The sequence below is a fragment of the Scardinius erythrophthalmus genome (assembly GCF_964197995.2).
Source record: "Scardinius erythrophthalmus genome assembly, chromosome: 7".
NCBI classification, from domain to species: Eukaryota; Metazoa; Chordata; class Actinopteri; order Cypriniformes; family Leuciscidae; genus Scardinius; species Scardinius erythrophthalmus.
This window is the reverse complement of record NC_138227.1, coordinates 18,480,506-18,497,729: the sequence shown is the minus strand read 5'-3', so window position 1 is coordinate 18,497,729 and position 17,224 is coordinate 18,480,506. Positions and strand designations below refer to the sequence as shown.

Genomic DNA, 17,224 nt, shown 5'->3' with positions numbered 1-17,224 from the left:
TCTTCTTCTGTATCGTAGTATTAATAAACCAGTTCTTCTGTATGGTGCCATTTTTTTATATATACAGCGGGGGAAATAAGTATTGAACACGTCATCATTTTTCTCAGTAAATATATTTCCAAAGGTGCTATTGCCATGAAATTTTCACCAGATGTTGGTAACAACCCAAGTAAGCCATACATACAAAGAAACAAACAAAAATAAGTTCAGAAATTGTGTAATAATGTGAAATGACACAGGGAAAAAGTATTGAACACATGAAGAAAACAGAGGCGCAAAAAGGCATGGAAAGCCAAGACAACTGCTGAAAACTTACAGTAATTAAAAAGCAATCCAGCCCCTGTCAGTGGAAATTAATAACAGCTGGTTCAGTCCCAAATGATGGCCTACAAAAAGGTCTCATTGCCAAGGTGTCGCACAAGACACATCTCATGATGGGTAAAAGCAAAGAGCTGTTTCAAGACCTTTGCAACCTAATTGTTGCAACACATAATGATGGCATTGGTTATAGGCGCCATTCTAAGCTTCTGAATGGTCCAGTGAGCACTTTTGGGGCCATAATACGGAAGTGGAAAGACAATAATTTCACCATAAATTTGCCTCGACCAGTGCTCCTCGCAAAATTTCTGATAGAGGAGTGAAAAGAATAATCAGAAGAGTTGTCCAAGAGCCAAGGATCACTTGTGGAGAGCTTCAGATAGCAGGTAATGTTGTCTCAAAGAAAACAGTAAGTAATGCACTCCACTGCCATGGCCTGTATGCACGCTCACCACGCAAGACTCCATTACTGAATAAAAAAAAGCATGTTGAAGCTCATTTAAAGTTTGCTGCACAACATTTGGAAAAGCCAGTGAAATACTGGGAGAATATAGTGTGGTCACATGAGAGCAAAATTGAACTGTTTGGATGCCATAATACACACCATATTTGGAGGAGAAATGGCAGTGCACATTACCCTAAAAACACCATACAACTTGGTGTTGGCTCTTGGACAACTCTTCTGATTATTCTTTTCACTCCTCTATCAGAAATCTTGCAAGGAGCACTGGTCGAGGCAAATTTATGGTGAAATTATTGTCTTTCCACTTCCGTATTATGGCCCCAAAAGTGCTCACTGGACCATTCAGAAGCTTAGAATGGCGCCTACTGTATAACCAATGCCATCATTATGTTTTGCAACAATTAGGTTGCGAAGGTCTTGAGACAGCTCTTTGCTTTTACCCATCATGAGATGTGTCTTGTGTGACACCTTGGTAATGAGACCTTTTTGTAGGCCATCATTTGGGACTGAACCAGCTGTTATTAATTTCCACTGACAGGGGCTGGATTGCTTTTTAATGGATTGCTGTAAGTTTTCAGCAGTTGTCTTGGCTTTCCATGCCTTTTTGCACCTCCCTTTCTTCATGTGTTCAATACTTTTTCCCTGTGTCATTTCACATTATTACACATAACTTAATTTCTGAACTTATTTTTGTTTGTTTCTTTGTATGTATGGCTTACTTGGGTTGTTACCAACATCTGGTGAAAATGTCATGTCAATAGCACCTTTGGAAATATATTTACTGAGAAAAATGATGACGTGTTCAATACTTATTTCCCCCGCTGTATATATGTATCCTTTTAGTCACTAATAAGAACAAACTTGAAAAGATAACTCAGTTAGCCAGCAAAATTATAGGTGTTTCAACTTACAGTTTTTCTGACTGTTAAAGTCATTCATGATCCGTAAAGTGTTGACAATTGTACAAGATTCTGATCATCCACTTCATCAATATTTTACCCCCCTCCCTTCTGGCCGTAGGAACAGAATACCCATGTGTAGAAAGGCTAATTATAAGAGCTTCATCCCTACTTCCATACGGGTTTTAAACAAACCATGCAATGCACAGAGAGGATCAGCCACTGGTGTGCCACTCCTTTGTCAATGTTTGTAATTTGGTGTGTTAATTATTGTATAAGAAGTCTGAATGGCCTATGTGTCTTTATTATGTATGCACCACTGTGGAAAAGAAGTTCCTCTTTGAGGACAAATAAATACATAATCAATTAACATTAACGTTCATGTAAAAAGCCTGCTGAGATTCCTCTGACTTTCATGAAAACCCAATGCCTTCAGGAGAAGGATGACGGATCAATAACCTCCAGTGCTGATCGCAAGAGTAAGTCCGCCATGTTTCAACATCTGCTACACTGACAAGGGAGCCATTAGCCTCCTGCAATGAGTTTGTAACAGTATCGTCTGATTCTGTCTGATTGTGAAGGCATTCATCTGTGGCCAACAGCATTAAAATTAAAGTGCACACTTGTCAGTTTTTATGATTTTACACATTACTCCTCCTCGATGCCTCGGAGAAGGAGGTCTGGTGGCAAACGGGGCGTATTGTTAAAAAGACATCAGCCGTTGAGCTATTTGTCTTTGAGAAGTCAGCGTCATTTGTTGACTTGCTGCCTGGACCCATTTTCCCCTGTAAACATGTTAATCACTAATCAGGCATCCTTTTACTCTAGACGTCCACCGGCACCATCAGGGGGAATGAGGAAATTATACAATGTGACAGCAGGTTACCAGGGGCCCCATTCATCCTCCTGGTTAGAAGTTAGCGTGCATTGATAGTATTAGTGTATTGATGGCCGTATTAAAATGCCATCAAACATGCAGGAGCTAATGTTTATCACCTCCGATGAGAGCGAACGTGATGCCATGAGAGCGTCAGGAGTTATTGTGAAGGCAAAGGCTTCATTGTAGTGAGGTTTAATGAATGCAGCTCCAGGCCTCTTCATCGCCTCGCTTATGCGTGGAAGGGTCATTTCCGTGGCTTGGGTCTAAAGGAGAGCTTTTTTCCTAGAAAAGTCAAAATAGCTCTCCAATGATAAAGGAGATGTTTAGTGATTGGGGAGAGAGAGAATTAGGTTGTTCGCTGGTAAACGTGCTCTCTGAAACAATGCAGGATGCCGGAAGGTAGACGATTTTAAAATGTGATTTATTCCTGTGATGGCAAATCAAATCATTACCAGTCTTCAGTGTCACATGATCCTTCAGAAATCATTCTAAAACATTTCTTATTATTATCCAAGTTGAAAACAATGCTTCACAGAAACCAGGAAACCATTTTGTTTATTTTCAGGATTCTCTGAGGAATATAAAGTACAAAAGAACATCATTTATTTGAAATGGATGTGTAGATTCTGTCATGTAGCAGTTAAAGTCTATTACACTAACATTACACATTCAATTTGTAGTATTGCAGAATTCATTTCAATGAACAGAAATAGAAATTTCTTGATGCATGCAAGAGGGTTAAAGCAGAATTCTGATGCCAATCTATCAAGTGTTTTTTCATCAGCCACCACTTCACAGCAGAGAGGAGGATGACGAAGACAACTAACTCAATCTTAAAACTCATAGAAATAAGTACAGGCTGCTGTTGTTCTTATAAGCATATCACTCTTGCCGTTTCCCTCTCTCAAATATTGCCCTCTCCAGGGAAATGGCGAAAAAAAATTGGCCCTCTGGAAGTTGTCAATGTATCGAGTTGACATGCGAGTTGGATGAAGAAAAGCGCACATTGACTGACAACAGAGACAGAAAGGCTTGTGTTGCTATGGTGATGAGAGATGTTTACCTCTGTAAAGGACTGGGCAGATTGGACAGGGGGTTTAATTTAAGCACAGGGCTCAAACCGCCTGCCTGTGATTTGGATTGTCCTTGACTGAGGATGCATCATGACATTGCATCATATAAACACATCCTCTCAGAAAATGAAAATGAAACAAGTTGTAGTTTTATTTTGAGCTGTCATATTTCTCTCTTGCTTGTTTTCGCACCATTTGTCATTTAGTAATGACTATTCATTTCTTCACTAAGAAAATGGAAAGTATCAGAAATACAATTGTAAATGTACAACCTTTGACAGCAGTTTATGATTCAGCCTCAATTATCACCCCTCAAAAACATCTAAAGTGCTTTACAGCTATAGGACAGGAAGAGCTAAATAAACGTATTACATCTAAACCAACTACAAGCTTACTAGATCAAATCCCCACTACTGAAAGAGTTGGTACCTGCAGCAGACGTGTTGCTGGTCCCCATTGACATCCATAGTATTTTTATTTTTTTTCTTACTATGGGGTCCATCAGTCGTTTGGTTACCGACTTTCTTCAAAATATTTTCTTTTGTGTTCAGCAGAAGAAAGAAAGTCATACAGGTTTGGAACAACTTGAGGGAGAGTAAATGATGACAGAATTTTCATTTTTGGGTGAACTATCCCTTTAACTGCTCTTCTATCTCCCTACAATCCATCACACTCTTTAAGGTCACAAAACTCTGGACTTTTGGTAGTACCTATCCAAGTCCACTAAAGGAGGGGGAGCGTTTTCACATTTGGCTCCTAAAATCTGAAATAGACTTTCTGATAAATGTTCTCCCACTTTTCCCACTTTAAATCTAGATTAAAGAAACATCTCTTTAGCCAAGCATTCAAATAATGCATCTCATAACCTTGTACGTTATATCAGATGAAGAGCACATGGTTATCTTGTTGCTTGAAATATTATGAACAGCAGCTACGCTGATTATTTTCCTTGCTTTTCGGTTTCTAACTCGGGATGCCAACTAGATATTATGCCAGCTCGAGTTTGGATCCAGTCTGTTACGCAGATTTCAGAACCCCCAACACCTGGGAAGAGATGACTCCAACCCCTGAGAGGACTTCAGATAACGCGGATAGTGAATCAACATGCACCACTGCCAAATTTTCTATAAATAGTAATAATTATATTCACAACTTGTAATATCTGCTTTAATGATATTGTTTTTGCCTAAATGAATACATGATGTTAGCTAACTGCATGATTTGTATTATCTTAGAACTGTACATTTCTGGACATATGGATTTTACTTGGACACAGTCACCTCTGATAGAAACATGCACTTTCTGTAAAGCTGCTTTGAAACGATATCTATTGTGAAAAGCTCAAATAAATGTGAATTGAATTGAATTTAGGTTATTGCAGGTACATTAGCAGCGTTTTATTATTTTAAGTCAGCAGACGCAGGTAAACTGAGGTTAATTAATGATTATATTTCATTTTTGCACATTTTATTTGCATCACATCAACAACAATCCAACGCTTTCGTGAGAAATATTTTAGATGTATCCAAGTCACACACACAAAATTACTTGCTGTGTGATTTTAAAATACATTTGGACATCATACCCTTACAAAAAAGCACTGTGGTGTAGTTTTTCGATATAAGCGCTTCTCTCTGCTGTAAAACCTTGTCTTACATCTCTGTGTTTTTTATTAGCCTTCTGAAATACAGAATAAATGATGTTTACAGCACAAACACCCCAGTCATTTTAAATCACAAACACCCCAGTCATTTTAAATCTATGACCCTGCACCTGCTGTGGAGCCTGAAATCGAGTATCATGCGCTCAAATTTTTTTTCGCTTTTTTTTTTTTTTTTTGGCCTTCTATGATTTTTATATCCACAGATGAGTGTGTAATAAAAAGGAGGTCAGGCCTCCCTGACCCCTGCCAGTCAAACCCCAAGGTTTATGTAATGCAGCACACCCTGCCTCAAGAGACGGACATTAATTAGTGGCTGTCTACCAAAAACGCTCGCTCCTTTAGACTTCGATAGCAAACAAAATGCTCCGTCCCTGGAGTAATCATCCTGCAGCACACTGGCTGCCCGCATAAACCCCAGAGGAGCTCTTTGCGGGAAGACATTGTGAGGGTCAAGAGGGCCAGAATTCATTCCAACAGGAGGGGATCAGAGAACATGGCAACGCAGACTATGATGACAGCACCAGTAAAGATCAATATCCCTGGGTTATGGCAGAGTAGTGTAGAGCCAGCATATGAGTCACTTGGGGGACTCTTTTTTTTTTTTTTTTTTTTTTTTGACAAGAGTTCGCCTTTGGGATTCAACTGCAAATATAAAAAAAATAGTGGATTATTCTGCAATAAATGAAAATGGAAATAAAAAAAACTGTTATTTGGTTACTATATGTGATGGAAAAAGGGTTTATTTAATCATTAATGATGAATTGTAATTTACATTGATTTAACAGGATACTACATGCCATTTACTGTAAAAAATATTTTGAAGTGAATTATGAGTCACTCTAATACATTTTATATTTGTAATATATAATATTATTAGCCTGGGTGCCAGCCCGAACCCCGCCCACAACATTTTTTGGTCGGGAAGTTCGGTCTGGACTCGATCCATTGAGGAGTAATTATGCTCGGCTCCTAGAAGGCCGAGCCAATCAAATTGCCAGGGCGGGCTTTAATCGATGATGGACAGATGGTCTGCGGTTACGTCACCAAAGAACGCTTGATTTGAATTAGTTTACAACAAAGACGACTGCAGCTGGAGAATTGAGATTTCACGAGTTCACATTTACAAATAAGTCAGATAGAATACATGCGTAGGCTATATGAGATGTCATGAGTTCACACAAATAAGTAAGATAGAATAAATGCGTATATGACGTGCTGTCCGAGGAGAGGGCTGTGGGCTCGGTAGCCATACTCCCCCCGTGTTCCTGGTTGTGAGAGAACAAGACAAGAGTGAGGATTCGGGGTGGTGGAGGGACCGAGGGATGCTGAAAAACTGTCAAGGAGTGTTAGGTAAGTTGACAGAGTGAATATGCTTCCTCGGTAACGTTAGACATGGTATTGTTTGATGACAAGTTGATATTGGATTGATTATTTGTACGTGCTCCTCCCGAACTTTGTTTATGAAACATCACGTGTAGATTCCGCCATCGCGTCTGTTATAGAAGATATCGACAGCGCATTCATTTTGTTGGTTGAAAATATGAATGAAGAACATGCGTCATTTACTCCGTTGCTCTGATTGGTTGTAGGTCTATCCAATTGAGTGCAGTTTTTTTTTTTCCTAGTTCGGTTGAGACACGCCCCATAATCAAATCTCTATGGAGCGGTATCAGACTCACATTCTGACTAGAATATGAGTATGACGAAGTCAGGCTATAATATTATGTAACCCTGGACCACAAAACCAGTCACATGGGTAAATTTTTTGAAATTGAGATTTATACATCACCTGAAAGCTGAATAAATAAGCTTTCCATTGGCGTATGGTCTGTTAGGATAGGACAATATTCGGTCGAGATACAGCTATTTGAAAATCTGGAATCTGAGGGTGCAAAAAAATCTAAACATTGAGAAAATCGCCTTTAAAGTTGATTATTTATGTTCTCGATTGTGCTGCATTCACTCACAAAAATAAATGTTTTACATATTTACGATAGGAAATTTACAAAATACCTTCATGGAACATGATCTTATCCTAATGATTTTGGGCATAAAAGAAAAATCGATAATTTTGACCCATACAATGTATTGTTGGCTATTGCAACAAATATACCCGTACGACATGTGACTAGTTTTGTGATCCAGGATCACATATATTTAATAAGACAATATGTTGTAAACAATGTAAAGTAAAACGATTTGGAAAGTAGAAAGTAGAGCTCCAAATGTAGTTCCGCAAGCCATGTTTGATTTGATTATCTTTTATGTAAGAATGTTTTATTCGATTCTGATTCAACTGGTAGTTCTGATACTCTAATTTGATTGGCCGAGCGACGTTTAGTCCAGCGGCACTGGGACTTTTAATCTGCTCATCCACTCCATCCATTAGTGGAGAGGATTTTTCTGCAGGTTACATCGTTTAAAAAAGTGACTTTATGAGTGAGTCATTGAATCATTTACTCAACTGATTCGTTCAAAAGACTCAATTAAGGAACGCAACAATGTGAGTCAATCATTTACTCAAACAAATTTGTTCAAAACACTGATTCATTAGTAAATTGCTCACAGATGCAGCTGCAGTTTATTGTCTTCGTTTGGACTATTTGTTCAGTGGCCGAACAAAAACAAAAAAAGCTTTTACAGTTAGCTGCTTTTCCATTGTTTTTCGCTCGCTCATGACACAGCATTCTAAAAACGCAAAGCTCAAATTAAGACATTTTAAAAAAACGCATCTCTAGACCTTTTTTTCTCATTACACTACTCAGCATCTTGCGTTTTTAAACTAAAAAATGAGAGCGCACAAACTTTAAAAATAATTATGTGCGCAGATAAATCATTTATAATAAATACTGCAATACTCCATTAGAAATGGTCAATTTTGATTACATGGACTTGGTGCCTTTAACCACTAGCCCCCAAGAGCCTGATAACACTCCATGTCCTCTCTGATGTCCATTTACTTCTTTCACTATGTGAACAACAGGTACCTGCTGCTTTCTGATCCCGGCGTGTCGCAAGCGCGTGTCAGTCTTGGGGATGCTATCCTCTGGGATCTGGGAGAGTCAGCTACATTTGGTAGTGTAATGAGCCTGGAGCCAGCGCTGCTAGTTGGAAACATAGAGGGCATCACATGTTGTTACAGCCTATCCTTGTCTCATGTACACTGGGGAGAGGCAACACTTGCATCTTTGCCCACCCTGTGTTTGTACTTCCACCTCTCTTATGACACATTGCAGCCCAGCAGGGTAATAATGGCAACCTATGAATATTACATCACTCCTTTTCATCAGAGGATATTACAATCCAGATATAGTGTCAGACAATTGTATCCCAGAGAGTGGAAGTGGCCTCTGAGGAAGGAAACAGATACCAACAGTAGCATTGCTCGGTTTGAGGGGGGAATTGAGGAGGGATGACATTGCATCCCCATTGTTGAAAAAAATGACAAAAAGCATCCACTCTATATAACCACCTTACTATCCATCCCATTAGTTTAATGGTGTTGTGTGTTATGTAAAGCCTATCATGCAAATAAAAAATGCTCTTATGATAATTAACAAACTAAATTACTGTGATTGGCCAATCAGAGCTGCGCCCAAAGTCATGCAAGCTTTCTTCATTTTCCGCACTGTTCACAATGGCCAAGGCCAGGGAACAAGAGAAGGTATGATAATATGATTAGGTTTTAACAACATTCCCTGACATAATATTAGAAAGGATAAGGTAGCTAATGTGCATTGATTGAGAAACACTGTGTCTACACTGGATGTAAGCGGTGCGACGCGACAAAAGATAATAGAACCCATTATAACCAGTGAGACTGTCTACACTGGATGCGGCACAGCACGACAAACCACCGACGGTAAACTGATGCTCTGTTCTATTTCTGACTTCAAACACTCGCGCTACTTCTGATTAGTCTATACTTCTGACAAGAAAAACTAATGGATTTGGAACTTTTGCCTTGTTGTCCGTCTCGAGGACAAGCAGAAAGATTGTACAGCTAATAGCTCGACATAAGCACTCAAGATGCTGGTTTCTAATAGCTCTAAAGCGGCACTTTAATGGAGATTCTGGCTATTTCATTCCAGTTATTTAGAAAAGAAAGGATGTTTGAGAGAGAGAGAGAGAGAGAGAGAGAGAGAGGGGATGCATTCCATACTCTTTTCTTCTTTAACATCCACTGTTAAGAGTTTTGGAGTGAAAAGTACAGAGGCTCAAAAATATTTGTCATTTGAAACTCAAGAGTTTTTTTTTATTTTTTATCTATTGATAATGATTAGTCTATTACGATGACTGGAACGGGACATGTTCGGTTCACTTTTGTCTTGGCCAGTGCATTAACTTGTGCATGGGAATGTGATAACACAGTATGTCGTGGCCATGAGATATTAATTTGTAGGAACATCATACTAACTCGTGAGCACGTGATAATATGTCGTGGCCACGATATAGCATAGGCTATGTATTATTTATTTACTTAAAATGAGCTACACCCCCTTTGGTCACTGTTGCTAATGAGCTTTACAGGTCATCTCATAATAAACAGCATGATTTTCTGTACAATATTCTCTCTCTCTCTCTCTCTCTCTCTCTCTCTCTCTCTCTCTCTCTTTAAATATTAATCAATAATTCATTATTTGGAGATGCAAAATCACTATTACTACAAAACTACTACTACAAAAAAATCACTATTTGCTCTTAGTTCCTTATTGTATCACTATAAGTTACTTGGTAACAATATTTTACTGTATTTTTTAAAGAATTTCTGTAAAAAAGAGAAAATGGCCTCAGTTGCTATGGAAGGATTGGTCAGTAACATTTTTAAAGGAGGAGCTTAGCAAAGGGTCAATTAAAATTTATTCTGATTTATTATTAGTAAATATATGAATCATTAGTGTCTTTTATCTGTTGCTGCCTTATTATAAAAGAAGGCTCATTTTGTACTGGAGACTTTTGTTTCCGTACACATGGAAAGAATGAGCAGGACATTGTAAAGAAGCCCTCAAACAGATTTCATGACCATAAATAATGCACTCACAGGCAAACACTGCCTCCAGTCAAACATGTTTCATACCTCCAAAAGTTTGATTATGACGCTAAAAAAGGTATTTTCAAATGTTATGGTCTTAAAAGGGGCAGAATTTGACCTAGAAACAGAAAATGTGCATCACACTTCCTACATCATCCCTCACGCCATTACATTCACATCCATACACATGCTGAATTACATCCTCAGCTCCAGTCACAGACACGTGCTTGCATGCCATAATTGGAACACACACATAAAGCTTTGCCCCAGGACTGCTGGCGGGTGTGTTGCTCTTTGAGTTAGTGTTCACGTTCATGACGCCCGTGGGTTATGAGTGGGAAGAGACTGACAGCTGCTGTTTGTTACACAGCTACAAAGGACAAAAAACTGTGTGTAATTGCTAGTGTTGCCACCATAACCATGTGTAACTTGCTTCATGCTGTTGTAAAACCAATTTTAAAAATGCTTAAGATGTTAATTACATGGTTTCCGCAGCTTTTGACCAAATCTTTAATTAATTTTGCTGTATTTTTGATGAAATAAATGCAGCCTTGGTGAGCAAAAGAGACTTCTTTCAATCTTACTAAGCCCAAACTTTTGAAAGGTATATATATTGAAATTAAAAAATAAAAATAGTTTTTGAAAATAGACAGGTGTTTTACAGACACTGTTTTGATGTGAGGCAAGTGCCATCTCATCTATAAATTCAATTTATCTGCACAGCGGGTGTTTGCGTAAGAGAATGCAAGGACACTTCAGTGAGAAGGCCGCAGCACCTCTAAATTCAGACTGTCATATTGTTTTAAAAGAGCACTATATGTTATGCAAGGTCTTATTATATATCATATTGATTTGTACTGCTGTCGTCATAACAGGCCATTATAAAAAAAAAAAAAAATCAAGCTTACATTCTGCACTTATAAATGGCTATAAAGGTCTCAGCATGATGTCAGTAAGTGCTTCTCCTGAAGACAGAAGGCATAGAAAAGTACATTCAAATATGTGTTCAGGATAGCAATTATTCGTTCAATAGGTATAGTTGAGATATGGAACAAAATCGTTATAAGTCTAGGTTTTAGGTAAGAAATGTATTTAAATGCATTTTAAGAATATAGCTGCAAGCAGCAGTCCGGGGCCAAGCCGCTGAAAGGGCCAGAAGAGCAAAAACAGCAGAAATAGAATCCACATGAAGAAAAGATAGGTTCAGAAGTACAGATAGGATGAAATCAAAATGAACAGAAGTTCTGATGAGAACGAACACAGAATGAAGAAAAAAACACACGCTTATTTCTAATCCAAGAGTAAGAAAGATTAGTACAGCTCTTACCCGTTTAATAAAGGAATTGAAATGACATCTTTCTACACAATTTTAAAGTTGTCCCACACAGGACTCGAACCCACTATCTATGGGGCAGGTACTGTACCTGTCACTCATCTCATTGCACCACTTGGCAGACATGCATTTACACAGCTGCTGAAATTCAATAGTTTCAAGAGAGAATCAAGTCAAAATGAAGAATTAATGCAGAGTATATTGTATTTAAAAAGTTTAGATTAAATCATCCAAAATTGGTCAGATTACTACTCATTACTACAAGTGTGCCAATTTTCATAATTTTCCTACTTGTGGTTCATAGAGCTGCCATTGACTACCATTCTGGAAGAAGAAGAACAATGAATTTGTACATAAAAGGATTGCATGCAATGTAACAGCTTCAGATGAGATAATTCTTAGGCACAATGCCTGGAACAGATGCAATTTATGCATCTTTTCCTGACACAGTACCTCATGCGGTCTGGGCACATGTCACACTGAGTTGCGAACCCATGACCCGATGTATTCAGGATCCGTGGTGTAACACGTTGAGAAATCACTCATGCATGTTCACCAGCCTGCTGAGGAGAGGTTTCAGAGTGAGGATGAGTTCACAAAAAAAGTTCCATAACATGTTAACCAGATTAGCATGCTATGCTAATGTAGCTTAGCTTGATAGCTGAAGACCCACATTAGAAAGAATTGCAACTGGTTAGCATGCTAACCAATTAACGTGCTAAGCTTACCAGCATAAGACAACAAACACAGGCTAGGTCAACTTCAGAGAGGAATATCTCCGGAATGGTGGCAACTATCAAAAATCTGTTCAGTCATTTCTGTGCGGCTTGGTCCAAAGATCATCTGAGCAGAATTTGGACAAAATTGGGCAACATTTGTAGGAGGAGTAGTGAAAAAACTGTTTATCATTTGCTCCAATATGGCGGAGTCACATTGTTGGATTATGATTTTCTGACAAAAGTTATTGGCTAAAATAGCCATTTTCCAGATCTCATGACCTGTAGGTGGCGCAGTTCTCGAATTTGGCACGGACCCACAGATCATGGTTCCGATGAAGTACCAATTTTCGTTTCGAATGATCAAACTTTGGCCGTGATACAGCATCTGAACCAATTTTGGGTCAACCTCGTTAAGTTTGCGACACCATAATTTTTGAACAAAGATGAATAAAAAAAATCTGTTCAGTCATTGCTGTGCGGCTCAGTCCAAAGATCACCTGAGCCAATTTTCGTAAGAATTGAACAAAATTTGAATGAGTAGCAGCAAAAAAACTGATAACTGTACTTTTCAAAATGGCCACTACTGTAATGAGCGGAGTCTTAATGTAAGATATTGATTGCGATCACCATAATGAGTGGAATCAGGTGTACTAAGTTTCATTTTTCTAGATCAAAGGGTTCAAAAGTTATAACCATTTCAACGTTGAATTTTTGAACCGGTGGTGGCGCTATAGAGTTGTTCCTAGAGACTCCAAAATTGGTCCAATCACTATTCACGGCCATCTCTAGAATTGTGCCAAATTTCACCATTTTTCTACGTACGGTTCATAGGGCTGCCATTGACTCCCATTCGGGAAGAAAAAGAAGAAACAACTAACGGATACAATAGGGGCTTACACCCTTTCAGGGCTTGGCCCCTAATAAAATAATGGTTTATATAATAATGGTGAGATCTGCTGTTGGCTCGCACTCAACTTACCTACTTCTCTGCTTTGACTGGAGCCAATGGAAAGCTCAAGCTGCGCTGTGTCCAGTAAGCTGCCTTTCCTATTGTTAGCTCATAGAAATTACTGCAAGCCTTCCTATTGTGCAATGAAGCAAGCAGCCAATGGAAAAGAAAAGCTTGTTGAATGTGAACCATAGACAGGGCTTTTCTGCTCTGTGAAATTTGGCTGCATACTTTGTATTTAAATGCTGAAATTTAAGGCTCCATTCAGATGTTTCTTCTTATCTTTTGGAAATATAAAAGAAGACACACTCAGAATCGGTTGCTCTAATATAGATGATTGCAGGTTTTATCTTTCTACTAACATGATTTATTAAAATATAAAAGCTCTGGATAAAGGAAAAATAAAGGCTGCTGTGTGTAATTTCTTTGCACATAAACAGCATTACAATTGGGTTGAGCAGAGAAATTTGTATGATTTATGCTTTCAACATTTTATTAGTGAAAGTAATGATGGTTTCTGTTTTCCAAACAATAGAACCTTTTTGAAAAATACTATTGCTTATTGCAATAAATGTATTCTTTAGGATAAACCCTTGAGATTAAACATTTTGTTATTATTTATTAATGAAACATTTTTTGGAATTTTATTTGAAACCACTAATGGCGCAGAAATTATACACTGCAGCTTTAAAATGTAAGAAAATGGTGTGTTGAACATGCCAGAATGTGATTTTTATTTAAAAAAACATTCTATCTGTTATATAAAAAAAAGATGAATTATGAAATAAGCATATTGAAACATGTCTAAAACAATCACCGTCATTTATTTACAATATATTAAACTGTAATGCAAAATTATTACTTATCAAGTGGTCATTTATTCAATAAAGAAAATAAACATTAGCTATTTTGAAAGCTAAAATGAATCATACAGATATTTATATATTTTTATATTAATGTGTACAGCCAGCAAATGTTATGCATCTTGAAGCAATGTGATTTAATTCGCCAAAGACATCATTTATTTTCCATATTAAAATCAATATTGACTGCATAGAAAAGAGGATAAAGTGGTTGACCTTTGCAGAGGGTCTATAAAACTAATACACATGTAAAATACACACGCTGTCTCCCTTTAAAAATCAAAGAGAAGCAATGAGATCCTTTCATTGTTATTATGCTGTTGTTTTATATTTTGGCAGCTTGCTCAATCCATCAATGCTAGATCATAAATACTACAATGAAAGCAGAACAACAAAACAACAACAACGGAAGGCAACAACGGAGTTCGGAGGGGTGCGTGTCCATACAGGTTCAAGTGAGTCTCAAAAGCCATTAGGTAAGGCCAAAAATACTGATGAATCCAATGTGACGACATGCTGTAGGGAAGCTGGGATTTCACAGTATCGGTTCTGTCTCCATCTTGTGCTTCTGGTTGCATCACATCAGCACGAAAAGCAAGCTGTTTATCCAGTATCAGTGGAGTTGGATGAGAAATGGCCACAATGCCCAATATACCCAAGAATATAGGCATTCCCTTGAGAAAGCCAGACATCTACGGTAACCAAAACAAAAAAGCCTGAGAACGACAACGACCACAACAAGAAAGAAAAAACGCTGAGCCATGTAACACCTACTATGAGCGAGCACTTGGTCAATACAGTCAGAACAGAAAAAGACAAGGCATATTATGGAGAGATGAGAGTCCAGACCCGAACACCCCAAACCGCTGCTCACTTCTCATATCATTGACCTGATCCAACGTTTTTCCTCTACACATAAAAGATCAAAAAAGTAAAGACAGAGAGGAGAAATAGGCTCTATTTTTATCAGCTAGCATGGCGTACTCTCACTTATTCGAGCAAAAAACATGAATTCTTCACCGTATGAAAGCGAAGAGGCAGAGAGAGAAAGATATAAGCAAGTTTGTTTAAAAAAAAAAAAACTGTGTGTTCAGTTGCAGAGATGGAAAGAAAGTTGTCTTAAATCAGTCCCACCTCAACTCCCTCCTCTCTTCTGACTTAAAGTCAAGAACGAAAAACTATTTTGCTCATGAACCCAAAACAAAGCTTTTTTCTTTTCGTTTCTTTTTTTTGGTGATACAATATTTTCTGTGCATATTTTTTTCACTTGGTTTTCTTTTCTTTTAAATCTAACAGAACAGTAAAAGCCAGACATTTCTCGTTTACACAGTGCCATGTATCTTTGGCTCAGCCGTGACCATGCGAGAGGCTGTAGCATGTTGCCCCCAAGCAATATCCATTACTGAATCCTGACCGGGGCAAGAATGCAAGCACAGCGTTTGCTTATTTAGAAAGGAAGAGGAAGAATGTCAGAAGTAAAAGCACACAAACAGGAAAGAGTCAACAGTGCTGTGATTCATGTTGCTGTACAAACCCTTTAAAGCTCTAAACACAAAGCACATGTAAAATAATAATACTAATAACAAGTCAAAAGAAATGATGGGTATATCTTTGCCAGAGTGCGTCCCATCATGCTCCTCCTCACTGAAATCTTCTGTGGAACCAAGTTTATGGAAGACACTGATTTTAACTCAAAAGTCTTCCTTTCTGTGAAAGTGAGTGCATGCGTGTGTGTGTGTGGGGGGGGGCAGCTACGCGGTGGTCTCGCCATCGCTGTCATTCAGGTAGCTGCTGCGTTTGTAGCGGGAGCGGTAGGTGCTTCGGCCCGCGCTCCCTTCCTCTTTTTCTTCTTCCTCTTCCTCATCAGATCTGTCAAGGCAAAAGCGTCTGCGACAGGAAGGTGGGCTGGAGGGGGGAGATAAAGAAGCTTTGATTAGGATCAGCTGGTGGAAAGAGGGACCAAAGAGGATAATCTCTGAAGGAATGTTGGGCTATCAAACTTTATAACGTGGGGTAACAATATTTAACAGGCCCTATAATTCAATATAATCTTTGGTGATGCGTTAGTGGTGCAATACACACAAAATCACATCCAAATCACACCAGGTGAAGTGCCATGAAACATCACCTTATCGGATAATTGTTAGTGAAGTTGTACGACAGCTTCATTAGGTAACTAAATTACCATTAGATAAATACTAAAGAAAAAATAATAATACTAAGAAGTGATTATGACAGTAATGGTAAGTTACTGTTGGATGCATCAGTATTAAAATATGGCTGATAACTGATACATAGTTGATGTTAAAATTCAATAATATATTGCCTAAATAGTTAAAAAGAAGAAAAACACTAAACTAAAATCAATCCTTATAAATGCTACAAGTTAATTTAGGCATCACAGCATTATAATATACACTATGAAAAATAGATACCCAATTTGAGATTTGCTAAAGAATACATTTAACAGTGTTAAATTAATTAATAATAAACTTTAGTGAGCTTTAGAAAGTAAAAAAGGGGAAAATGAGTATTACAATTAAATATCCAAATTATCCAATATTGACCAATAGCAGCACATTAAAATGATAATAATAATTTAAATCGGATGATAACCAATATAGTACCGATATATTATGAACCCTAGTACTGACACAGGTGGGGGGTACAGAAGTGTCTGCACAGTTAAGTCAGTACAGAGTTGAATACAAATAAAAGCAATCAAACTGTCTATTAAAAATCTACTTTTATAAAAAACTATGGTTAATTTTGAAACAACTTGTAATATTCTTCATATCTACTCATAATCTTTTCAGTGAATTAACATATAAATGAACTGCCCTCTAATTATACAAGAGCAAGTAGAGAGATGTAGAGAAAGCATGAATACCTCACCCTCTTCAAAAAGTCAACGCTAACTTTTTGTGTCACTGAGTCTTATCTTCCCCATAATAATACAAACTTCAGGTTAATTGCTGGCAAGCAGTCCTAATCAATTTTATGTTAAATTATGCCCAAGACCAGAGAAAGAA

General features: G+C 37.9%; 1 protein-coding gene across 11 annotated transcripts in view; it reads right to left on the bottom strand.

The window, feature by feature from the left end:
- Positions 1–14,134: 14,134 nt before the first annotated feature.
- The window catches only part of myo18ab (myosin XVIIIA b), a 111,165-nt gene continuing 108,075 nt past the window's right edge, over positions 14,135–17,224 (bottom strand). For 10 of the 11 annotated variants that reach the window (XM_081370638.1, XM_081370639.1, XM_081370630.1 and 7 more), the window contains one exon: positions 14,135–16,097. Coding sequence is in view for 2 of the 11 variants with exons in the window: in XM_081370640.1 (XP_081226766.1) it covers positions 15,944–16,097 (154 nt within the window). In the remaining 9 variants the exon portion in view is untranslated. The remainder of the gene's footprint in view (positions 16,098–17,224) is intronic. The other variant, XM_081370632.1, reaches the window with a different exon arrangement.